Source organism: Tachyglossus aculeatus, chromosome 12 (assembly GCF_015852505.1).
Source record: "Tachyglossus aculeatus isolate mTacAcu1 chromosome 12, mTacAcu1.pri, whole genome shotgun sequence".
In the NCBI taxonomy this organism is placed as follows: Eukaryota; Metazoa; Chordata; class Mammalia; order Monotremata; family Tachyglossidae; genus Tachyglossus; species Tachyglossus aculeatus.
Window position 1 is genome coordinate 26,019,245 of NC_052077.1, and position 26,921 is coordinate 26,046,165.

Below are 26,921 nucleotides of genomic sequence, written 5' to 3' on the forward strand. Positions count from 1 at the left end.
CTTGGGCACCAGCCTGCGAGTGAGAAGGACCTGGGTTCTAATCCCGGCACCACCACTTGTCTGTTGTGTGACCTTGGGCAAATCACTTAACTCCTCTGGGGCTCAGTTACCTCATCTGTAAAATGGAGGCTAAGCAATGCACAGTCCTTAATAGGGCACTGAAGAATAATGTTGAATCCATCAGTCACTCCCTGAATCACCATGTGACTTCAGACCCCTTAGTGACACACCGTGCATACTCTTTGCAACACTTAGAGACAGGATTAGTACACTAGGTTCCTCCATAATACATGTTCTCCTTACATATTTGAGAGTCAGTGCTATTAGGGGATTAGGGATCTTTCTTCCAACATGCCTCTATCTGTATAGAATTAGATGCCAGATGAAATGGTTGTCTGCAAGTTTTCCTTTATGCTGAATTCTTTGTCATCTCCACATTATAGGTGAACTGAGTATAGAGGGAGAAGCACCAAGAACACCTCACACTTTTTATAGACGTTACAAAAGAATTTGACACCATCATAGAACTGTTCTCTGGAAATTGCTTAGTAAATTTTGTTGCCCTGCAAAGTTCGTAAAATTGCCTGCTTCACAATGTTGGTCCTCTCAGAACTGGGAGTGTCTCATCTCATCCACTTCCCTTTGCTAAAGGGTTTAAGTAAGCTGTGTAGTAGACTCAATCTTGTTCAAATTATTCTATGCAGCTCTGTGGGAAGTTGCAGAGACCTGAATCTAGCATTTGCATATTCTTCTAATTATCCGGGAAAGTCTTCCAACTCAATCGGCTGTAGGTATCGTACAAATCCCTAGAGACAGTCAGTTGTTCAAGAAATAATAAATGCAGGTGACTGTGCCGTAGAGACTGTGCTAGAAGAGACACCAGCTGAATAAGCCAAGGTCACAGACAGAAGATAAGTGTGAAATCAAACGCAATCAATCAGTTGTGTTTGAGTGCTTACTGTGTGCAGAACTCCATACTAAGCAAATGAGATAGTACGACATAAAGAGTTGGTAGATACATTCCTTCCCCACGGTGAGCTTTCAAGTCTTGTGGATACTCTTTGTTAGAGGATAAGAAGCAGAAGAGGAGCCAGCAAAACAAGTAGGGAAGAAATAGGAGAAAGGTTGAGGAGCAACCTGGACACTACCGAATTGACAAAACCAGAATCCAACATCAATATGAATGATGATTATGTACATAAGTTCTGTGGGAAAACCTATGTACCAGGGAAACCGGCACACAGCAAAAGACCTTTATTGGCTATAGAGAATCAATACTGTCAAAGGTGTCAACTTGCACTGGGAAAATCCATACACAATGAAGGACCTCCATTCAGTCGTATTTATTGAGCTCTTACTGTGTTCAGAGCACTGTACTAAGCACTTGGGAGAGTACAATACAATAACCAGACACATTCCCTGCCCACAACAAGTTTACAGTCTAGAGGACGAGCTTTCACTGATACTGTCATAGAATTCTATTACCTAGGTAGCACAATTGTCTGGTGATCAAATGAAGAAATGAAAATATGAATCAAGAAGGCCATACCAATATCATGGAGATTGTCAGGCAACGTTTTGTCAGCAGAAGCTTCAGACCAATCTGAAAGTGTACAGAACTACTTCTGTCCAGTCCCATAGAGTATAGCTTGGGACATGTTGAGTTTGAGAGGCCTGTGGACTATCCATTTGGATAAAATGGCAAGAGAAGATGTGGAATTGCATAGTGGATGAGAAGTCAGGGCAAGGAAGGTAGATTTGAGGGTTGTCCTTGTAGTGATCACAGTTTGAAGCCATTTGAGTAGATGAATATCCCAAGGGGATTAATGTCAAAGGAGAGAAACAACAGACCTAGGATAGAGCCTCCTAGATATCCATTGTTAGAAGATAAGAAGTGGAAAAGGAGCCAGCATAAGAAGTAGGAAAAGATTACCAAATTGGCAAAACAAATGTCCAATGGAATTTGAAGGAGAAGGTCCACGGGGTTGAAAATGGTTGAGAGGTCAAGGAGGATTAGGACAGAGTAGAGCACAGTAGCTCCCAATCCCCTGCTTTCTATCTTTAGTTAGTATACTCTATTTTGCCAGCATGCTCAGGCACAGACAAAATTATGTATTATGGGACGAATAGAAACATGCTGATCTTTCTCTTCCAATCATCACAAATAAGAAAGACAAATAATATCTCAGCTCATATTCACCCTGCCAAAGGGAAAATAGTCAACTGCCTTAGGCGTCTATATCACAATAGGCAAATGACTAACCTCAAAATAGGGCATTTAGGGTGCTGAAGTACAGGGCTGTCTACAGTAAGCACTCAGTAAATAACATTGATGATGAAGATTAACATACACCTGTTAATGAAGCGAGTTAGTCTAACTGGTGGTCTGTACTATCTCAATGTCTTTAAGTTTTTGCAATGTCTGTCTAATATGCCTAATAGTATTTTCTGTGCTATTCAGATAATTGTGATTTGAGAATTTTCTGGATGCTATTTAATTACTATGTACTTTGAGAATAAAATATTTTAAGGTATGCTGTAAAAGAGCAGCTAGTAGAAATCTACTGTTGCTTTTATGTTGACTACCACTGATTCAATGTAAAGAATGTTTGGTTTAGTGCAGATTTAAGCTTACAGAACTAAATATCCTAAAAACCACAAATGACAAAACATTTTTTAAAGTACAAGATTTTATGCATAGCAGTAGGTGGTATTTTTTGTTCATTCATTCAATCATATTTGTTGAGCGCTTACTGTGTGCAGAGCACTGTACTAAGCACTTGGGAAGTACAAATTGGCAACATATAGAGATGGTCCCTACCCAACAACAGGCTCACAGTCTAGAAGGGGGAGACAAACAACAAAACAAGTAGACAGGTGTTGTGCTCGTACTACTGAACAATGCAAACTATTAGTCAATGCCCTGGACTAATACAGTGTAGGGCAGTATTTTCATAAATACTGTATTGTTTGACACCCCTTCGCCTCCCTGCTATATGATCAGTCCTCAGGCGACTAAAGTATTATAAAATAAAGCGGGCAGGAATTTCACTAGACTTGTCTTATTGACAGTCAGTCAGGATGAATTTATATGGAAAATACTCCTTAACAAGGATAAATACATCAGTTCATGATAAATAATTTTATGAAACATTTCTTACAGCAGAAGCAGTTCCCTTGTTAAGAAACTATCAACCACATGCTCACACATACAGTGGCTAATCCCTTCTCAAAATCTTTATTTTGCCATCTTTAGATCCCACATCCATTTTATTCTATTCTAAATCCCTTCTTGTCTTCCAAAAGTATCTTGTCTTTCAAAATGTATTTTGTTACTCCTTCACATGAACACCTATTCTCCATTTCTCTTCCTGTGGTCCCTGAAAGGGCTTTCCTCTTAACCCTAAGCACCTGTCTGTTGCTCTTCTTATTTGCAAGTGCTTATTTGCCTCTCTTCAGCAATCAGCCCCTACCACAGGAGAGATTTTCATATAGATGATCTTGGTTGGGAACCAGAACAAAGTATCCTATCACTCCAAAACCATAACATGTTTTGGGGAGGGCGTATTTAGAATAAAAGCAAAGGTGTTTCTTAAAACAGCAATCTAAGAAATTACATTGGAATTCCCTGCGAGCTGAATTTCCTTGATTCCTTCTTTTGTTAACATTCCTCTTTCCATCCTTCCCTCTTATTTCAAAGTTAGATGAGAGGCTAACACTTAGCACAAAACATCCTGCAAAAGTAAGGCTTGTGTTCTTTTGCTTTCACCAGAGTGTCTGGATCTTGTCCCTTCTCACACTTCACCTCTCTGTTTCTGTCTGACCCCTTTTGTTGTGATGAATAACTGCTTCCCTAAATCTTCCTAAGCCCCCACCTCACTTCTGCACTGAATAATGTCAACATCAATTAAGTAGAAACCCCATAAACCCATTATGGCTAGGTAATAATTCCTCTTAATTCCATTGTCTTGTCTTATGCTGTCAAGTTGTATCCGACCCATGGCGATGCCATGGACTCATCTCTCCCAGAACACCCCACCTCCATCTGCAATTGTTCCAGCAGTATATCCACAGGGTTTACTTGGTAAAAATGTGCAAGTGGTTTATCATTGCCTCCTTTCTTGCAGTAAACTTGAGTTTCCCCCCTTGACTCTCTCCCATACCGCTGCTGCCCAGCACAGGTGAGTTTTGACTTGTAGCAGATTGCCTTCCACTCGCTAGCCACTGCCAGAGCTAGGAACGGAATGGATATGCCTCTACTTGACTCTCCCTTCCATAGTTGAGACTAGTAGAGTACTGTAAACTCTCCAGGGGCAACCCTGATAGAATTCCATTGTACCCTCTCCAAATACCTAGAACAGTGCTCTGCACATAGTAAGGGTTCAGTCAGTCAATCAATCAATCAGTCATATTTACTGAGCACTTACTGTGTGCAGAATACTGTATTAAGTGCTTGGAAAAGTGCAACACAAAGATAAAAAAACACTTTCCCTGACCGCAATGAGCTTGCAGTCTGGAGGGACAAACAGACATTAATATAAATAAATTACAGCTACATAAGTGCTGTGGGGCTGGGAGGGGATGGTGAATAAAGGCAGCAAGTCAGGGCAGCGCAGAAGGGAATGGAAGAGCAAAAGGGGGCTTAATCAGGGAAGGTCTCTTGGAGGAGATGGGCCTTCAATAAGGCTTGCAGGTGGGGAGAGAAATTGTTGGATATGAAGAGGAAGAGCGTTCCATGCCAGAGGCAGGATCTGGGGTAGAGATCGGTAGCGAGATAGACAAGATGAAGGTATATTGAGTACATTGGCATTAAAGAAATGAAGTGTGAGGGCTAGGTTACAATAGGAGAGTAGAAAGGTGAGGTAGGAGGGGGCAAGATGATTGAGTGCTTTAAAGCCAGTGGCATGGAGATTGTTTGATCTGGAGATGGATGGGCAACCACCGGAGGTTCTTGAGTGGGGAAACATGGACTGAATGTTTTTGTAAAAATATGAATCCAGGCAATAGAATGGGAAGAGAGGGGAGGCAGAGAGGTCAGCAAGGAGGCTGAGATGGTAATCAAGGTGGATTGGATAAATGCTTAGATTAATGTGTTAGCAGTTTGGATAAAGAGGAAAGAGTGGATTTTAGCGATGATGTGAAGGTTGAACTGACAGAATTTAGTGGTAGATTGACTATGTGGTTCAGTAAATGCTATTGATCAATCAATCAAGCCATGGCATTTATTGAGCAATTTCCTATATGTGTAGAGCACTCTACTAAGTGCTTGGATGGATTTATTTGAAATAAAGTGGAGAAAAGTAAAACCAGGTAAACTACTTAGAGAGGCAGAAGGCAGGTGACAGAAGTATAGAGAAAATTGCATGAATAGATGAAGCTTTACTTTTTCCAGAGACATCCTAAATATGGGGTCAGCCTAATTTTGGATAATATGGTAGCAGCTTTTCCATATTAAGGCATCATTGCAGCATTGCCATTTAGAAGAAATCATACTATTTTGTATATGAATTGGGCCTTCCTTTTAAAGAGCTCAAGACACTACCAATTCAACGTCATTTCCAATTCAGTACTTCCCGGAAGGGAAGCAGGCAGGTATTTTCGAAGTTGGGGTTGGTCAGCCTCCTAATCCAAAGAATTAATAATGATGGTTTTTGTGAAGCGCTTACTACGTGTCAAGTACTGTTCTAAGCGCTGGGCAATTAACCGCAGAACTACTCTTCTAGCTACAAAACTATCTGCCTGGCGCTCCTCAGACCTGGAGGTTTTTATTAATCAGTGATATTCTCTGAATAACCCCAATTCCCCCATCCCTAAGAAGCAGCATGTAGTGTAACTAGCACAGGCCTGGTGTGTGACCTTGGACAACTTGCATGACTTTTATGTGCCTCAGTTTTCTTGACGGTAAAATAAGGATTCAATACCTGTTCTCCCTGCAACTTAAACTGTGCAACTTAGCGGGGACAGAGACTGTGTTCTACCACATTAATGTGTAGCTATTCCAGTGCTTAACTATAGTAAGGGCTTAACAAATACTATAGTTATCATAATCTTCCTAATGAGTTCTCTGTCATTGTTTTATTATTTCTGTTGTCCAAGCAGTGTCCTTGCTTCCTTTCAGCCATTTCATAGTTTACCCAGGAGTTTTTCTTCTGCATAAGGGAAATTTCAGCTCAGGCATATGTGACTGCTTTCTTTATAGAAGAAATCATGAGACTCTGATAGTGGTTTCTGAGTATTCATCAATGAGCATGTTGGATTGGATTTTGCAATTGTTATGTAAATCCAGGTCAACCCCAGTCACATTTACCAGGAAACAATTTATAATGTTACTCCTTCATTCTCCAACAACTTTGACAACTTCTAAAGCAATTGGGAAAACTAGCAGAGCAGACGATCAGTGAGGATGTTGACCCAAACTTCATTCGACTCTGGCATCCAAAATCCTGACTGCAGAGGTTCTCCAATAAATTCAAACATGAAAAGGGTGAGTGACTGGTTTTATTATTCAGAATCATTGTCATTACAGTGCCTGTCCTATTGTCCCTTAAAGTGTCAAGATTATGGTACTGGGATTAGTGTGTGCTTTTGAATGAGTGGGAAGTATTACACTAAAGTCTTCCATTGTATCCTCTTGTAGTGTAGACAGTAGCACACATCCAGGGCCCCTTCCCTGTAGTATCTGTGCATTAGTTTTGCACCCAAGTTCACTGGAGAATCACTGGTACTGGTGGCAGCTGACTCAGCTAAAACTCCTCTGTGTGCTTCTTTAGGTGCAAATTCAGGAAGCTTCATAAATCAGTCAATCAGTTGTATTTATCGAGTGCTTACTATGCGCAGAGCACTGAACTAAGTGCTTGGGAGAATGCAGCAGAACTAGCAGATACATCCCCTGTCCATAACGAGCTTACAGTCATAGCAGAATAACAACAGCTGCAGTTCAAACAAAATTTGGCATTGCCCTGTCTCTGTCTCCAAATAGCGCACACCTTTGACAAGGTTCACTGTTGCTTGTAAGCCCAGGGCTGTTGTGTAGCTAGACACAAGAGAAAAGAGACATCGTCCTATATCCATGTATGCATGCAGTGCCACAAACTTAGGACAGACCATTCTTCCCCTCTATAGGGGGAAGGGTCAGCCTATGCCATTCTATGAGTGATTAGCTGGCTTTCAAGAAAACATACATCTCCTTTAGAAAGCATGGAAACGTCTATGTTGTGGGTGCAACTTAAAGGAACTTAGAAGGGTCGTACCAGTAAACACAATATGAATCCCTCTCATATTGTTACTATTGCATTTTATCTTCCTGTTTACAGATTCTTGAGGAAACATATGTTTCCATATGCTTGATGTCCTGCATGATTGACAGAATAGAAGATATCAGACAGAATGATTTGGAGAAGGTAAATTGACATCAGTGACTCTATGTGATAGCTGAATAATAATTCCAAATGAAAGTTCTTATTCAAAATTAACTTCAATCTGGACATTTTATGAAGACCCTTGTTTAATGTTGTATGTCCCTAACCATTGAGTATCTATCTGATTAGGTAAGTATTGTAAAATATTGAATTATGCAAGCAAATATAGGTTTACAAATATTTTATGTTGTGTATCCTCTACCCCCTTAAAAGTAATAAACACATTTCATTTTTATATTTCCACAGGTTGTGGAAGACCAAATTTACAGATGATCAGGAAGAGCCATCTGTTTAACTTATACTTAACTCTAACTTAGTCTTTGGCAGGTCTGGCTATTACGAGAGATTAAAAAACTGCCTTCAGCTAGCAACTCTGAAGGATTGTGAGAGGAATCACACAATCAACATGGAGAAGTGTGGTTTAAAAAAGCACAGTGACGTATAAAGATATTGCAAATTGGCATTGCATATGTAATTCCACAAAACATGATTTGGAAGGCGATATTCATACAGAGCGGGCTTTGTAAGGGAAAGAAGGGACGTTGCTGCACATGAAAATTTCACGTGCTTGGAATTATAGATCTTGCTTAAAGAAGGGAAGGGAAGCAATATTGCCGAATGGAAAGACCACAGGTCTAATCCTGGCTATGCCACATTACTGCTGTGTGATCTTGGGCAAGTCACTTTACTTCTCTGTTCCTCAGTCTCCTCATCTGTCAATGGAATTCCATAACTCTTCTCCCTTCTACTTAGACTGGGAGTCCAATGAAGGACAGGGATCGTGTCTGACTTCATTATCATGTATCTACCCCAGCCCTTAGTAGTGCTTGGCATGTAGAATTGACATTAATGTGTGCTTAGAAAAGCAGGATAATGGATGCTGTATGTCTAGGGAATGTGTCTGCTAATTTCTCTTCTATTGTACTCTCCCAACTGCTTGGAAGAGTGCTCTGCACATAAATACCATTGATTGATTGACTGATTCTAACTAGTAGTAATAATTCAATATTTATTGTGACTACTCAGTTCAATGCACTACACTTGGTGCTTAGGAAGTAAAAATAAAAAAGTGGTATATTCCCCCCCCCCCCCAAAATTGGGGGTGACAACTAGAGTAAAATTTAATGTGTAATTGAATACAACGTACATGTCTACCGTGTCCTTTTAATAATCAAAAACAATTGAAATAGCCTAGTAGTGGCTATTGCCTATGTTTGCTAGAGGTGATAAATCTCATTAGGAGTGGTTCTGTAAACTGCCTTTCACTTTCTTGTTAGCTTTTTCATATTTTTTCATATTTCTATATTTTTTCATCTTTTAAATCATTAATTTTGGGTGAAAGCTACTGGAAAATATTAATGTTTTACTAGGTTGATCCAATTTATTCAGACATCAAGTCAATATAAGATTATGGACTCTAAACAACTGCTTTGAAAATTAGCACTTTTTTAACTTTAGGTGTCAGTTTTAGTTAATTGTGGATTACGGGTTTAGTTAGTTTAGTTAATTAGTTAAATTATTGGGAAGTCAGGCTGAGACCATTTTTTTCCCCTGTTGAGTCCATGAGTACGGTTGGTTGAGTAAATATCCTATGTGTTTTTAGCTGTTGATTTTTCTCTGAATAGCCTTTCCACCTCTATTATGTAGATTTAGGGTGATTTGCATGGCAAGAACATGGGCTGACATGGGCTGGGAATAATTGGAGCCCCTTGATGTGCTTGGAAGCTAATTGAGATCAATGTTCCAATATTCCCGTTCCTATCAGGGCCATCACAGAGTGGTTCACCTGTCTCACTTGAACTCCTGGCAACAGGACTACCTGTGCTGGCAACAGGCTCAGGATCTTCCAGCATGAGTGTCCCTGTGAGTTTCTCCTCCATCGAACATCCCCACTCTTTGAGCTTCTTGTTGAAGCTTGTCTTTGAGGGTTCCTGGAATTTACAGTGTTATCCTCTAGACTGTAAGCTCATTGGGAGCTGGAAATGTGTATGTCATATTGTTGTGTTGTACTCTCCCAAGTGCTTAATAAAGGGTTCTGCACACAATAACAGCTCAATAAATACACTTGATTGATTTGGATACCCTCTCCCCAAACACCATAGGGCATAGAAGCCTTCTCACTTCATCTTCTATCTTGTTTTTACTTTCATTCATTCAAACATTCATTCAGTCGTATTCATTGAGTGCTTACTGTGTGCAGAGCACTGTAGTAAACACTTGGGAGAGTACAATACAACAATAAATAGACATTCCCTGCCCACAACAAGCTTACAGTCTAGAGCGAGGGAGACAGACATTAATATAAATAAATAAAATGACAGATATGTACATGAGTGCTGTGGGGCTGGGAGGGAGGAGTAGCAAAAGGAGCAAGTCAGGACAAAGCAGAAGGGAGTGGGAGATGAGGAAAGGTGAGACTAAGCCTGGGAAGGCCTCTTGGAGGAGATGTGCTTTCAATAAGGCTTTGAAGGCCAGGGGAGTAATTGTCTGTCAGTTTTGAAGAGGGAGGGTATTCCAGGACAGAGGCAGGTCATGGGCAAGGGGTCGGTGGCAAGACAGGCAAGATCAAGGCACAGTGAGAAGGTTAGCACTAGAGGAACAAAGTGTGCAGGCTGAGTTGTAGAAGGAGAGAAGTGAGATGAGGCAAGAGGGGGCAAGGTGGTGGAATGATTAAAAGCCAATGGTGAGAAGTTTTTTTTGGATGAGGAGGTGGGAGGGCAACCACTGGAGTTTTTTTGAGGAGGAGGGTGACATGCCCTGAACATTTTTGTAGAAAAATGTTCTGGGAAGCAGAATGAAGTATGGAATGGATTGGGATGACAAAGGAGTCTGGGAGGTCAGCAAGAAGGCTGATGCAGTAATCCAGGTGGGATAGGATGAGTGATTGTATTAACACGGTAGTAGTTTGAATGATGAGGAAAGGGCAGCTTTAGCTATGTTCTGTAAGTGGGACCGACAGGATTTAGTGATGGATTGAATATGTGGGTTGAATGACTGAGAGGAGTCAAAGATAATGCCAAGGTTACAGTTTTTTGGAACAGGGAAGGATGGTGGTGCCATTTACAGTGATGGGAAAGTCATGGGGAGGACAGGGTTTGGGTGGGAAGATAAGGAGCTCTGTTTTGGACATGTTAAGTTTGAGGTGACGGGAGGACTCCAAGTAGAGATTTCTTGAAGGCAGGAGGAAATGCAAGCCTGGAGCGAGGGAGAGAGATCAGTGCTTGGAGATGTAGATTTGGGTATCATCTGCATAGAGGTGGTAGTTGAAGCCATGGGAGAGAATGAGTTCTCCAAGAGAGTGGGTGTAGATGGAGAATAGAAGGGGACCCAGAACTGAACCTTGAGGGAACCCTAAAGTTAAGGGGTGAGAGGCAGAGGAGGAGCCCATGAAGGAGACTGAGAATGAATGACCAGAGAGATAAGAGGAGAACCAGGGGAGGACAGTCAGTGAAGCCAAAGTTGGATACTGTTTCCAGAAAAGGGTGGTCCACAAAGTCGAAGGCAGCTGAGAGGTTGAAGAGGATTAGGATGGAGTAGAAATAATTGGATTTGGCATTTGGATTTGATCGTTGAAAGGGTGGTTTCTTTGGAGTGAAGAGAATGGAAGCAAGTTTGGAAGGAATCAAGGAGAGAATTGGAGGAGAGGAATTTGAGACAGTGGGTGAAGACAACTCACTCAAGGGTTTTGGAGAGGAATGGTAGGAGGGAGATGGGGCGATAACTGGAGTAGCCATGGGGTCAAGGGAGGGTTTTTTTTTAGGGTAGGGGAGATATGGGCATATTTTGTGCCTTCCAGTTTTGGTTCTAGTTTCCTTCATTCATTCAATCGTATTAATTGAGCGCTTACCATGTGCAGAGCACTGTACTAAGCACTTGGGAAGTACAAGTTGGTAACATATAGAGACGGTCCCTACCCAACAGCGGGCTCACAGTCTAGAAGGGGGAGACAGACAACAAAACAAAACATATTAACCAAATAAAATAAATCGAATAAATATGTACAAATAAAGTAAATAAATAGAGTAATAAATACGTACAAATTTCGATTGTTTTGATAAAATGATAGGGATGGAAGAGTTGAGAACTTTCAATTGCTGTTCCTCCGGCTTTGAAGGTTTGAGTTTGTGATGAGTTGGAAGCAGCATGGCCTAGTGGATAGAGGGCGGGCCTGTGAGTCAGAGGGACCTGGGTTCTGGTCCTGGCTCTGTCACTTGTCTACTGTGTGACCTTGAGCAAGTCACTTAACTTCTCTGTGCCTCAGTTACCTCATCTATAAAATGGGGATTAAGACTGTGAGTCCTATATGGGACAGGATTGTGCCCAACCTAATTACCTTGTATCTACCCCAACGCTTAGAAAGGTTCCTGGTACCTAGTAAGTGCTTAATAAATACCACAATTGTTATTACAATTATGATGAGTTAACTTCACATACAAAACCCATGTTCAAGTGTGTAGAGCTGTCAGGCTACTCACAGTGAATGACATAAGTTATGCACTGCATGATGAGTGCTTTCTCTCCAGGCTATATCTGGCAAGCTGGCTATGATAGGCATGAACAAGAAGATAAAACTGTGCCATACAATTTTTTTTTCTAATTCTTGTCCCATAAACCAAGTAAACTCCCAAACAATAAGGCCAAGAAATGTGAACTATTCTATATAAAAAAAACTATAAGAACCACTAGCCTTCTCAGCAATGTACTGTTTTTGGCTACAGGAGAGTGCAGGAGAGCTCGCAGGAATTTGGCCAGGCGAACTTCCTTTTGTAAATCTTAATCAATCCATCAATAACATTTATTGAACACTCACTGTGTGCACAACACCTTACTAAGCACTTGGGAGAACAAAGTATAGCAGAGTTAGTTGTCCCTGTCCAAAACAATCTTATAGTCTAGAGACAAGCTTATGGTTTCGAGACTGAATTCTGAATAAGGAGTGGTTACGTAAGCAAAGCTTCTTTATATATACAAAGGACAATGGAATAGTATTTTAAATGTTTACAAGTAGCAGTGATGTTCGGTACCTCAGTTCTATCTTGTTTATTACTGTTTCACTCTACACCGTTTTAGCTATCACAATTTTTTACTAATTTACATTTAATGCCACATTTTAAAAAAGTATACATTACTTCAAGATTCAAGCAAAAAATTAGAAATTATATGTTCCTTGCTCTCTCTCTCTCTCTTTCTCTGTCTCTCTCTCAGAGATCTTGTGAGGATGTTAGAGGATTTATTTAGTATATGCTATGACTTGTGATTAACATATACTTCCTTGAAGCTGTAATGGGAACTAGAATCTATTTGCCTCAAGGACAGATGAAATGGAGTACAGTAATAATAGTAGTAACCAATAATAATGATATTAATACCCTCAATTAATAGCCTTCAAAACCCTTTCCCAATTACCTCTTTAATCTACCTAGTGTTACTGAGAAGTAGGGATTGACAGGCAATATAATCCCCATTTTTATTGGTGGAGAAACTAACTCACAGAGAAGGTAAGTAACTTGTCCATGATCTCACCAGCACAGTCAGTTCTGCCATAATGTGTGTTTCCATTACGTGCTTTGACTGGAGCTCCGTTGAGCAATTAAAGAACATTTTTCCAGCAAGCCGTATTGGTCTGGTTTCAAGGTGATGTGGAGTTGGCAGAAAAGGTTCTTTGCATGCACAGAGGGCTCAGAGCAGTAGCACAACCACCAAGTTATAAGAGAATTGACTGAGGAGGAGTCAAAAATCAATAGTGTTTACTGAACATCTACAGTATGCACAGCACTTGGGAGATAATGAAGTACGGTCACTGACTACAGGCAAGCGTACAGTCTAAAGGGGAAGAAAGACACAAAATTATTTACAGTTTGAAGGAAACAGAAAAATAGATGGATAGCTGAACAAATAAGTGCTTAAATACGAGGATATATAATTTGATGTGTACTTATAAGTGCTATGCGTAACTGCAGCACATAAGGGCAGAGGTGGCAATTTACATTACTGTAAGCACTTAATGTTGTTAGTCAGCGGCAAAACTGCAAATCACAGCCAGAGCTGAGTAGTATACGATTCCCAGGTCAGCACTCTAGCCAGCAGGCATAGCTACAGAATTTGGGAGATGTTTGAAAGTTGTTTTGGTTGAGTTTAATTTTTGTATGGCATGTCACAATTCAGAATAAAATAAGTGAGGGTTAATAAGTGCATGTGAAGTATTTTAAACTTCTTGTGGAAAGATATAATATAAATACAAAATGCTATTATTGTAATGGTATTTGTGGAATGAATGTTTTCATGTGTGGTGTAAAGATAAAAATGATCGAAGAGCAGCTTTTGCCCTTGTGGGACATGTTTGGGTCTGTAACGGTATCCATTTCCATAGATTCTTTTGGTTCATGAAGGTGTTTCCCCTTGAACCTTGGGTAAAATAATTTCACACAAGGGAGTAATCAAAATTGAAAATAAAAAGGGGGCTCTCAGGAGGCTCCATTAAATTACCAAAGCCAAAATGGCTGGTAAATAAAACTAATGATATGAAATATTCTGTTTTGTACCCTGATTCTTGGGCCAAGACAGCATGATATGATATCCCCTCCCCAAATAATAACATTTTAATGCTCCTTTTCATCTAAAAAGGAACCAGTTAAATCCCCTCCAGTCATATAAGCCTCATCGCTATATTTGTGTTCCTTTTACTTCCAGTTCCCTGTGACTAAGGCAGGAAGGTTCATAATATAATCACAATTATATCACTGATTCTAAATGACATATGGTGAAAATGTAGAAATCACTATTGAACTCATAGTAGCTATTTTTCTAACTCAAATATAATTATTGTTAGGATCCTTTAATTCTAGCTGGTCTATCAAATGATACTATGTGGTAAATCATTGTGTGGTACAGATAGCAAGGAAATCCTCATGTACTTTGTATACTTATATGTACCTACATATCATTAGTGGTATTTATTGAGCATTTACTATATGCAGAGCACTTTATTAAATGCTTATCTACATATAGTCATGTATTGTTATATTCACGGTTCACTACCTCGGCATTCTTTGGATCAATCAATCAATCGTATTTATTGAGCACTTACTGTGTGCAGAGCACTGTACTAAGCGCTTGGGAAGTACAAGTTGGCAAAATATAGAGACAGTCCCTACCCAACAGTGGGCTCACAGTCTAGAAGGGGGAGACAGACAACAAAACCAAACATATTAACAAAATAAAATAACGGTGACGGCTTGGATGTGTTGGGATCCATTGCTGAGGTAAACAGTGGGGCTGAGTGGGCAACTAATCAGTCCAGGAGAACAGGTGTTTCATCCCCATTTTACAGATAAGGAAACTGAGGTATAGGGAAGGTAAATTAGTTTCCCAAGGTCACATAGCAGACAAGTGGCAGAGCCAGGAAGAGCCTGGGCTTGGTAGTCAGAGGCCTTGCATTCTAATCCCAACTCCGCCACTTGTCTCCTGTGTGACCTTGGGCAAGCCACTTAATTTCTCTGTGCCTCAATTACCTCATCTGTAAAATGGGGATTAAGACTGAGCGTCACGTGGGACAACCTGATTACCTTGTATCTATCCCAGCGCTTAGAACAGTGCTTGACACATAGTAAGCGCTTAATAAATACTATTTTTTAAAAAAAGTCTTCTGATTTCCAGGCCTCTACTCTTTCCACTGGGCCATGCTGCTTCTCAGAAGGCCCCAACAGCCTGCAAATGTAGTCCTTCATGTCTACCACCCACCTCGCACTGTTGCCTTCGACCACTGCCACTAATCCAAATTATTTGAAGGTGTTCCTCAATGGATCTTCAAACATTACTTCTGCCCTCCTAGCTTGAGATTTCAAGCTAGGAAATCTCATTTCAACTCATCACAAATTAGCTGCTTGCCTATTCTGCCGTTATTCTCTTTCTTCACACATGACCCCTGACAGAGCTGTGTACAACCAAGTATTGCCCTGATGCTGGAAAACAGATCAGATGTACTTCCCAAGGGCTTAGTACAGTGCTCTGCACACAGTAAGTGCTCAATAAATACGATTGAATGAATGAGTGAATTTCAGGACCTTGCTGTCTGGGATGCTGTCATGTGAATTTGGCTTGGGAAGCTGCTGAAACTGAAAAGCTGTATGTGTTGCTTTTGTCTTGGAGATGTATAGACCTGGAAAAGTATAGACTTGGGTCTTGGAGCTGTATAGCTGTTGGGGTTCTACTACTACCAGTTTGTAAATTCACTACTACACTCACCCTTCAGAGGAGAAAACCTAGAAATCTCATTTCCAAAACTTCTTTCTTTGTTAAAAAAAGGATGAGATCATCTTTGACTACATACTGTTTTCTCATCTTGCATAACCCATTTGAAAGTGCTTGGTTAACAAGGTTTTTGGAAGTCTTTTAGACTGTGAGCCCACTGTTGGGTAGGGACTGTCTCTATGTGATGCCAATTTGTACTTCCCAAGCGCTTAGTACAGTGCTCTGCACATAGTAAGCGCTCAATAAATACGATTGATTGATTGATTAAGAAGACTCCTCTAAAACAGCACCAGGCACTGCAAAAAACAAATATGACAGAAAGTAAAAGGACAGTATCTTCCTGAGAACAAGGGAAAAAGATTGTTGTAATGTAGATCTTTTCACATCATCAGTATCATCTTCCAAATAGAATATGTATTTATCAGTATAAACATAAAGGCTGAAGAAAATAATAATGGAAGATACTACACAAAATCAACGGTTTTAATTGGCAATACTGACCTAAAAGCAATCAACAAATTCTACTACCCAAGCACTGTGCTGTTTAACAGTGTTGGATAAAGAGATAGGAAACAGGAAAAAAGAGGACAGTTCTGGCCAGAGTTAGCTCCTAAGCATATAATTATCATTCTACTGAGCACTTAATGTATGCCAAAACACTCTGCTGAGTGTTGGGCTAGACATAATCATATTGGACAGAGATCCTGTACCAGGCAGTGATCCCATTCTAAAGGGGGACAAAGAATAGGAGTCTTACCCCCACTTTACCAGTGGAGAAATTGAGTCCCAAAGAGGTTAAGTGATGTTATAAAACAGACCAGTGGCCGGACCTAGGATTAGAATTTGAGTCTCCCATTCCAGTCTTCTCTCCTCTGTCTCTGACTGATTACCCCTTATCCATCCCAGTGCTTTGTATAGTGGTTGGCACTTAGAAAGCCCTTAACAAATACCACAATCATTATTACTAGGCTATGCTGCACCAGTATATTCATAGATTCATTAGAGTGATTGACACTGACATGGCTTACAGCAACATAGCTTTTTTGGGTGGGATATGTGAAGAGCTCAAATGCATACTCCTGCTTTTGTCTTCATTCCTGTAACTCTCAGCAAAGTGTAGTGTGTCTTAATTCTCCATGAGACTCTTCTACTCAGTGGATGAGGACTACTTGTTAGTAGTGGGGGGTTTGGGGTTGGGGGATGTTGGTGTTTGAAGTAAATATTTGGTTTTGGGATGGAAAGAAGAACAGACCAGATAAAGGAAACAGGATTCTGTAATTGCAGCCACAGAGATGGCATTTAGTTCAAAACCTCATATCTGTATTGTCAAGGCAACATGAGGAGAAGACCTGTGAACATTATTGAGTGTAAATGCGAATGCATAATAAAGGACTCCAGAACCAAGTTATATTTTCCCTTTAAAACAGGAGAAGATGAGTTCCCTGTAATTTAGACTTTAGTAGTTTCTTTTCTCCATCTGAAAAAGGTTGAATTCTTCTCTGCGGCAATATTTTCATTAAGTAAAGTTCACTAGTTCTCTCAGGACACTCAGTAAAAACCTGTGAATGATAATAGCTGTGTTCAACCTGCTTCTTACTACATCTCTAGGAGGACAAATTTAGTGGAATAATACAACTGATACAGAGTAGATAGAGGGTTTATAGAGAGTTTAGCTACCTGTCGGGTGTTAAGACTCCCTCTGGCCACTTCAGTGTCTCAGGTCACTTATGGGAGCCCAAAACTGGATTAATTTGGCAGCTGTAGTTATTCTGAGTGAAACCAAGGAGAAGAATGTACTAGGCACTGCCATTTTCAACAACCACACAAATAACCTCTAATCTAAGTTTTGGTATCTATAAAGGGGTTTACCTCCAATGAAAACTACTAATTTATTCAACTCGGAGCACCTACAGAAGTCTTTCATAATTTTTTTTTTTGGTCTGGATTATCGTGCTTTCGTCTTCTTTTCCTGCCATTTGGATGCACCCTTTCTAACTGGACGTTGTAACTGAAATAGAAAAAAGATGCCAGTACACAGATCCTCTAGGGTCCCATGACGCCAAGACAAGAATCCTAGGGCTCTCTCCCTGTCATTGGTAGATGTGGCAATGTCAAGTTAAAGAATCTCTTGTTTTGAGAAACACCTTCATTGAATTGCTGTCTGAGTGTTTAAAAATACAGACAGGCCAATTTTCTTATAGGTAGAAAAGTTTAGCAATGTTTTGGCGGCACTTACATAATGCTTTAGTAACTTGTCAAGGAAGAGCCTGCAGTAGACTTCCAGACTTTTCAAATTCTTTGACACTGTTAAGTAATTTTCCTATTGGGTCAAGATTTTTTTGTTGACAGTCATTCAAAATAACAGAGAAGTTGTTTTCTGTTAAAGGAAAGTTACAAACTGTAAACCAGGGTGAAGAAAATCAGTGCTATGTTTTATTAGCTAGCTTAATATTCCACTTGTTTACTCACCTAATTGCTATACAAAATTGTTTTACTTAATGGTTTGCATACACATTTAACTTTAATGAAGGAAGCAATGAAGTGCAGTCTGTGCACATTAGAAGAAAGACACTGAAAATGCATCATTATTTCTTAGGAAAACAGTTTCAGGTGTATTAGCTTGCTTGTTGGCTTGGTTGGTTTTTAAAACTAAGATGCATTGAAAGATTTTAAATGAACACTTGGGTGTAATTTCCAAAATGTCCTGTCTGTTCAAATCTATGATGATACTGGATAATGTAAACCTAGAGATCAATTCCTACCACTGTTCCTTCTAAGTGAAAACTAAATCATTTCATGACATTGCTACCAGTGGGGCTGTACAAAGTGAGATACATAAGAAAACATACCATATGTCATCACTAAAGCCTCCTGAGTTGTTAGTAATTTAAATTATATATTTTGAATTACTTGTTTATTCATGTTCAGGTCTCCCCCTCTAAACTGTAAGTTCAATATGGGCAGTGAACGAGTCTATTTCTTTTGTTTTGTACTCTCCCAGGTGCTCAGTACAATGCTATGCACATAGTAAGTCTTCAATAAATACCACTGATTGATTGGTCCTGAAAAAAGTTTTAAGTGCAGCATCCTGGATAGAAGATTTCTTTTTATATTTGTGACTTTAATTCCCATTTAGTAGTATTAATCACATTTAATGCTCTTCGCTCTCCCACATAATATTCTGTGGTATGGATTTCCCCTACTTCAAGAGGCAGGATAAAGCAGCCCTGCAGGATTATTTGAGGCAAATCATGCAAAAATTTACTCTTTTCAACGAATTTGTCCTAAGTAACCTAAGTACCAAATTTGCTCCCAAGTTTTATATACTTTGGTATAATGGAGGAATTGAACTTATTACTCCTAATCTTGCTAATAACGTTAATCATTATCCTCTTCTGTTTGCAGACAGCAATCAGCAGAAGACCTTGCAAGAGTTCCTGCTAATTCCACCAGCAATATCTTAAACAGGCTGTTAGTTAGTTATGATCCTAGGATACGACCAAACTTCAAAGGTTTGGCATTCCAAAGTTATTTCTATCCTTTTCCTGTAAATATGTTATATTCACAAAGCGAAGGTTAACTATAGGTTTAAGTGATTTCATAGCAAAAGGGGAAGGTGTTTTCAGAATGACAGTGTGAGTATGCATATATTGTATATATATCCTATGTATATATATAAAATAATACAACATGTGTGCATATTGGTATGTATACATATGTATATAATATACATATATGTACATTATATATATATCATCAATCATATTTATCAAGTGCTTACTGTGTATAGAGCCCTGTACTAAGTGCTTGATGAAATGTATGCCATTGCCTCCTCTCACCTAACTGGCTTACCTCGTGAATGGGCTGTTTTAATTTCCTTTTTCCAAATACCTAAAAAAGTTTCTATCTGAAAAACTAAAGATATGTTGTGAATTCCTATATGCACATGTCTATTAATGAAAGTACTTCTATTATTGTTAAGATTGACCTGTGCTTATAACTGTGAACTTTATGATCAAAAAAACTGGTAATCATATTTTTGATTGGACATAGTCAATGTATTTACAGTCCAGGATTTTTCAAAAACATCAAACTCATTAAGGAAGATGGTTTGTCACCGTTTCAGGATCTGCAGGCATAGATTTTTTATGTGTTCAGAATAACTTGAGACAACAGCTATTTTATTACTCAGAAGTCAAAATATTTTATTGTCCAGTGAAATAGAGCAGTCATTTAGAATGGAATTTTTTTGCCTTATAAAAAAGTCCAATCATAAGTAAATCACCAGTGACAATAAGAGTTCTGTTTTTTTCCCCCTTTGTGTAAATAAAATCTGCCAGACGGTTAAAGGTATTAGCTTTGTGAATGAAATGGAACATTTTATATATAAATATATATATATATATATTTATCTCTATATATAGACATGTATATCTATATATATAGATATATATGATCGGTGTTCCTGTTCTAAGAACATAAAACCTGTGGGTACCTTGTAAGAATAAAAAATGTATTTGCAATAAATAAAATGGAAGGCATGGGTAGATTGTGCAGACCTTCTTATTCTTGATGACTTAAAAATGATATATATATATAAAGCCTCCTCTGGAAACCTATAATCCCAGTTGTGCAGTTGAAGACAGGTATGAACATATATCAGATTAACATCATAAGGATTTTTTTCTCCTTTACAGAGGAAAAATAGTCTGCAGCTGCTTCTAGTCAACTAAAGTTACACAACTCTGTTGTAAAAATAGCTTTTTTTGTTCATTACTGAAGCCTATTCAGTTACTTTCAGCAGCAGCCATGGCCTGGGCTCTCACGTGTTCACTGTCATCTGGCTCACCACCTGTTTTCCATCAGGAGGTGATTATGTGGCCAGAAGGGCAACTCCACTTTTCCCTGCTTTCTCCCAACAGCCCACAATAAGCAAAGAACAAAAAAAGTTTGCAAAACTGCATCCAAATCATCACTCTTTGAACATTCTGAATATTATTTTCTGACAAGAAAAGTTGATAGCTTTAGAAGGATCTCAGATACGTCTGATTTACTTTGGGTTACATAGCAAATGGTCAAAAGGCATACGACTCATAAGTAATGCTAAATTATATATTGGGCATTGCTTCTTTTCCACTGAAGTTCCAAAGTTTTCCAGTGTGGTCAAAATGTTTTATTGTGCCAATCTATGAAATATTCATACAAATATGCAAATGGTCAAGCCGCAGTGTCAATAGTGTGATGAATCACACACATAGTCTATCCATGACTGAAGGAGTAGCTTTATCCACCAGTAGACATCAAAAAATGATGAATACAACCTCAGTTTTTTTTCTTGGTCTGCTTACACCAAAACAATAATTTAAGCGATTAATATTATCATATTAGGAACTTTATAAAAATAAAACATCATATCCCAGTTGTTCCATTATTTAGATGTAGAAGATTGCAGTCAGGGCTAACTACTAGTTTTCTGGAAGGCAAACTGAGATTGAATTCATTTTTTTATTTATTGCAATGAAAAAAGTGTAACAAGCATGAATTTACAAAATACCATCAGAAGTCTCTGACCCTATTCCATGATTCTGTCTCTCCATCTTCACTATGTATTTCTAGGTATTCCAGTTGATGTAGTAGTCAACATTTTTATTAACAGCTTTGGATCCATTCAAGAGACAACAATGGTAAGACTAAAATTTTAATATTGGATTTGATTCCACACTTGACCCAATTCACTTCTGAGGTTGTCTTACATGGCTATTTTTATGCGTAATGTTGAAATGAAAGGAGATCCCAAGCCATCTTAAAATGAAAAAAAATCCCTCAGCAGGAATACACTACACGACACATTTTGGCTCTAAAAAATTAATTATCTCCTTAAGTATCTAATCTATTATTTGAGTAATATGGTGTTCAAAAGAATTGACTATAAGATGGATTGCTCTGGCTATCCATTTTTACAGTTGTTAAAACGATCAATTCAGTGACCCAAGTGTTTGGCATCTCTTTCTGGCTTCATTAGTTTTGCCTGTCTGGTAAGTAAAGGAGGATTAATTTTCATTGTCTAGGTATGAACATTGCTAGAGATTTCTTTTGTAGGAGTCTTTGGAAACCAGTTTAAGGTTCGCTTTCACTTCAAACACTCAAACATCGGTTTGGAAATAATTAAGTATATGTAGAGCCTGGGAAAGGAGATTGTATAGATTTTTTTTCCATATAGATGCCTAAGGAGGAGTCAGAGCTCTCCTTTGCGGGAAAGATTTGAGAAGAGTGTGTGGGTGGGGAGTCTCCTAGAACACTCCCACAATAATCTTCTCCTTAAGAAACCTGAAAGTCTCCTGGGATTTTCCAAGGAATTAAAGCCATTCCTTTGGGGCTCTAGAAACTGATTTACTCTGGGAATCTCAAGCTCAGAGAATACTGACAGGAGAAACTCAAAATCAGTCCCGTCTCCCTCAGAGACCAGGTGTGGCCCCCAAACCAACAAGCTAGCTCCTTCATGTAGAAGCAGCATGGCTCAGTGGAAAGAGCACAGGCTTGGGAGTCAGAGGTCAAGGGTTCAAATCCCAGCTCTGCCAATTGTCAGCTGTGGGACTTTGGGCAAGTCACCTAACTTCTCAGTGCCTCAGTTACCTCATCTGTAAAATGAGGATTAAGACTGTGAGCCCCACGTGGGATAACCTGATCACCTTGTATCCTCCCCAGCACTTAGAACAGTGCTTTGCACATAATAAGTGCTTAACAAATGTCATTATTATTATTATTACACTGGTTCTAACCAGAGAGCTCTGTGGGCTTTAGGTAGAATTGGATATTCTTTTGGTCTCTAGGTTGCAGATGGAAATCTTGCTGTCTTGTTTCCCTTGTGATTATTGTGTCAGTATAGCGTAGTGATATTCCATATCCTGTGGATATGGTACTATTCAACATTTAACTGGATGATTACAACAGGATGTTTTGGTTCTGCACATTATGGAGATGCTGTGGCCATAATATTAACACTAAAACTAGGTTTATGGAATGTTCTGAAATTTTTTCCTGGACAATCCTGGCATATTTCTTTTGATATCAATTCTAGTCACTTACAAACTGTAAAATTAAGTTCACATTTCTTCCCCAAACTGAGAAAATGTTAAAAGTCAGGGTAGGCTTTAGATGCTTAATCAATCTGTCAGTCATTTCAGGGTGGTGGCCCAGGCAGCTGAGCAGGTGGAAAAGACCTCATTATCTTCTACTAATTAGAAGTGCCTGCATTAACAGGAGCCAGCTCTACAGCATGCTGTGAAGTGGGTTTATGGTTCCTGAGGTGAAACCCTCCAAGTTCTGGTGGACTGAAACAGACTTCAGCAAAAGGGAGTCTAGAATGTCACCTGTATATATGTATATATGTTTGTACATATTTGTTACTCTATTTATTTCTTTATTTATTTTACTTTTACATATCTATTCTATTTATTTTATTCTGTTAGTATGTTTGGTTTTGTTCTCTGTCTCCCCCTTTTAGACTGTGAGCCCACTGTTGGGTAGGGACTGTCTCTATATTTTGCCAACTTGTACTTCCCAAGTGCTTAGTACAGTGCTCTGCACACAGTAAGCACTCAATAAATACGATTGATGATGATGATAGATTCATTATATGATGTCACTGAGAAGCTGCATGCCCTAGTGGAAAAAGCATGGGCCTACGAGTCAGCAGACCTGGGTTCTAACCCAAGCTCCACTGCTTACCTGCAATGTGACCATGGACAAGTCTCTTAACTTCTATTTGCCTCAGTTCCCTCATCTGCAAAATGGGGATTCAATACCTTTTCTCCCTCCTACTTAGACTGTGAGCCTCATGTGGCAATTGATGATCTTGTATCTATCCTAGCATTTAAAACAGTACCTGGCACATAGTAAACATGTAACAAATATCAATCATTATATCGTATACATGCAGCACAATACAATGATGTCATAAAGAATGGACAGCAAATTGTTCCCCCCACTTCAAAATGGCCAAATATCTGAAAGTGGCCTGGAAGACATGTAAAATACAGCCATACGCTTCCTTCAACCTCTTCACCCTAGTCACACATTTTACCCATTTTATAGGGGTACCTTAAAATGTATTTAGTGGATTATCCTAAACCTAGTCTCTGTTTTCCTCACCTCATTTGCCAATTTGTCTTTCATCCCTTGACCTGTCCTTGTGATTAATTATTTTCTCATCATTTTTAATGCCATTGTCAGAAGTATTTTAACATGCTTTCTTTTTAAGCTGCTAGAGTCATTATTCTTGATTTTGTCAGCTTTAGATTCTTGTTTTTGATGGTCGTGGGAGCTATAGCTCTGTGTAAAGGCCACCTGCCAGAAACCAGGTGGCATTTCTGATTATGCTTTCAAGATTTCTTGATTTTGCCTTTTCATTGTCTGCCTTTGACATAACTCAGTGTGCGTTATAAATGAAAACGTGAACTTGAAGTAGAAACAGCAGGTTTTGAAGTTTATTATCATAACTGAATTTAGGTTATCTCTTCAAGGTAAGAAAAGTGCATCCCTTCCCTGGAAGGCATGTTCATTCTTTTCCTTCCTATATTTGACTTCTTTAATAGTTTTGGTACATGCATATATATTTATTTTGGAAGCCCAAATCATGCAGTTTATTCTGTAGGTTTATATTGCATATCCTTTTTAAAAAAATGGTATTTGCTAAGGACCTATTAGGTGCCAGGCACTGTATAAAGCACTGGTATACATAATAAGATTGGACACAGTCTGTGTCCCACATGGGGCTCCCAATCTTCGAGTTTTCCAGATGAGGTGACTGAGGCCCAGAGAAGTTAAGTGACTTGCCCAAGGTCACACACCAAAGTGATGAAGCTGGGATTAGAACCCAGGTCCTCTAACTCCCAGGTCTGTACTTTTTCCACTAGGCCATACAGTTCTAATCTTTTGTAATTGTCTTCTGTATGTGACTGAGCTTGTATGAAGACATTGGGAGTCACACTCATGTAAGCAAAATAATTGGAATGAACGGTTGTTGTTTTCTAATTTTTGGCTCTTCAATATTTGCTTACTTGTCTCTGTTTTGAGAACTGCCTGACTTTTCCCTCACTATTAAGCTTTCATTCCTTTTTATTATTAGATAAAGCAAATGTTATCTTTATAAACATTAATTTTTTTCTCCTCATTCATTCTTCGATATGACTTTTCCTGTAATTATTGCTTTCCTTCCAGCTCTTAAAAGATTTTTCCCTTCATCCATGGTGTCTTGGCATGTGGCCTTCACTTCAGCCTCTTTCTAACAGCTATTCCATCCCACCATCCGGCCCCAATCCCCAGTCCGCAGCCGGGCGTGAGGGCAGTGCCCGCGTTCCGGCGTGGAGGGCAAGGCAATGGGTGCTAGAGAAGCAGCGTGGCTCAGTGGAAAGAGCCCGGGCTTTGGAGTCAGAGGTCATGGGTTCAAATCCCAGCTCCTCCATGTGTCTGCTGTGTGACCTTGGGCAAGTCACTTAACTTCTCTGCACCTCAGTTACCTCATCTGTAAAATGGGGATTAAGACTGTGAGCCCCACGTGGGACAACCTGATCACCTTGCATCCCCCCAGCGCTTAGAACAGTGCTTTGCACATAGTAAGTGCTTAACAAATCCCATCATTATTATGATTAAAAACAATTCAAGTTCTGCATTTCCCCCATTATCAGATAATTAATTATAACTTCTTTAAACCAGCTTTCTTTTTTTAAAAAAATTGTTTATGGTATTTGTTCAGTACTCACTATGTTTCATGAACTGTTCTAAGCACCGAGGTAGGTAGATACAAGTTAATTTGGCTGGATACACTCCCTGTCCCACATAGGGCTCACAGTCTAAGGAGGAAGGAGAACAGATATTTAATCCAAATTTTGCAAATGAGGAAACTGAGGTAAAGAGAAGTTAAGTGACTTGCCTAAGGTCACAAAGCACGCAAGTGTAACTGGGATTAGAACCCAGGCCCTCGGACTCCCATGTCCATTCTTTATCCACTAGACCTCACTGCTTTCCTTCTTTAAAAGTTTTTGTTTCTCCAGCTCCTTGTCTCCCATTGTACAAATTTCCTTTATTCATTCTTTACCAAGTTTGGTTATTTCAACATTCATTTTATGACTCTTTCCCTACTCAGTTTCCTTTTATTTGGGTAATTTCTATCAAATAACCCATTCTAAAGGTATTAGTTTTCAAAAGTAAATCTAAACTTTGAATCTCTGTTCAATATTAATAGTTTACTTAATACATTTAGTATCATCATCTTCAGAAACAGGTGAGTTCTCTCTGTTAATTCCTGTATGTATGACCTAAACTCATATGCTATCAAGTAGTTAATACAGTGCTCCTCACACAGTAGGTGCTATTAATTGGTTGATAAGTGCTCAGCTCACAGTAGGGACTGCTAGTGGATTGATATACAATAGTTCTGCTTCTATTTTCTAGGGTCGATTTCCTCAAACATTTTTCTGACATTTAGCTGGGTCATTATTAAAGCCCTCTATTTACTACAAGAGATTAATAGGAATTTCATTATTTTAACTCTTAGTTCCAATTTTTATTGAAAAATTGTAAAGCAGAATCCAGGAAACCTAAGACAAAAGGCGAAAGGGGAGTTAGAAAAAGTTGAACCAATATAGAAGTTAGCTATGCAGGAGGACCCCCTACTTTGCTTATTGATGTATTTTTATTTTGTACTTCCAAGCAAAGTATTAGAGAAACGATGCTAGCTAAGAGCCTAATTCAATCTAATATTTCACGATCAACTAAAACCCCTCAAAACTCAAGGAACAAAGTATGCTTCATAAGGAGAAATACATTTAAAAGACATCTGGAACCAGGTAATGTGACATTTAAAAACTATTTTCAAAATAAAGTTCAAATGATTTCAAAACCAAATTAAAGCATGACTTAAGAACAGAATGTCAGCATTTTGTTAAATTTTAGCCCCTACATTACACTACTAAGCTTAGCTATGGGCTAATTTACAAATTCCTCCTCCAAAAAGATTTACAACTGAACTACTGACAGGCCTTTAATTGTAATGCTGCCAGGTGCCATGAGAAATAATCTCTCTCCCTTTTTTGAATGCTGTTTTTTAGTTTTTGCAGAGCAAATAAACTAACCTCTACATATGTGTGAATTTGATATGATAGATTAAGCATAATGATAATGTGAATGCTATTGCTCATATTTTATAGAACAGGTTTTTCAGATTCACTGTTCGTAATGCTTGATGAACTTGAA

General features: G+C 39.0%; 1 protein-coding gene across 2 annotated transcripts in view; it reads left to right on the forward strand.

Moving 5' to 3' along the window:
- Positions 1–26,921, forward strand: part of GLRB (glycine receptor beta) — a 70,619-nt gene that overhangs the window by 15,662 nt on the left and 28,036 nt on the right. Inside the window, exons 2-5 of one of the 2 annotated variants that reach the window (XM_038755232.1) lie at positions 6,367–6,484; positions 7,314–7,400; positions 19,074–19,180; positions 21,285–21,352. In XM_038755232.1, coding sequence (XP_038611160.1) covers positions 7,387–7,400; positions 19,074–19,180; positions 21,285–21,352 — 189 coding nt within the window. In that variant the 5' untranslated portion in view covers positions 6,367–6,484; positions 7,314–7,386. The remainder of the gene's footprint in view (positions 1–6,366; positions 6,485–7,313; positions 7,401–19,073; positions 19,181–21,284; positions 21,353–26,921) is intronic. The other variant, XM_038755231.1, reaches the window with a different exon arrangement.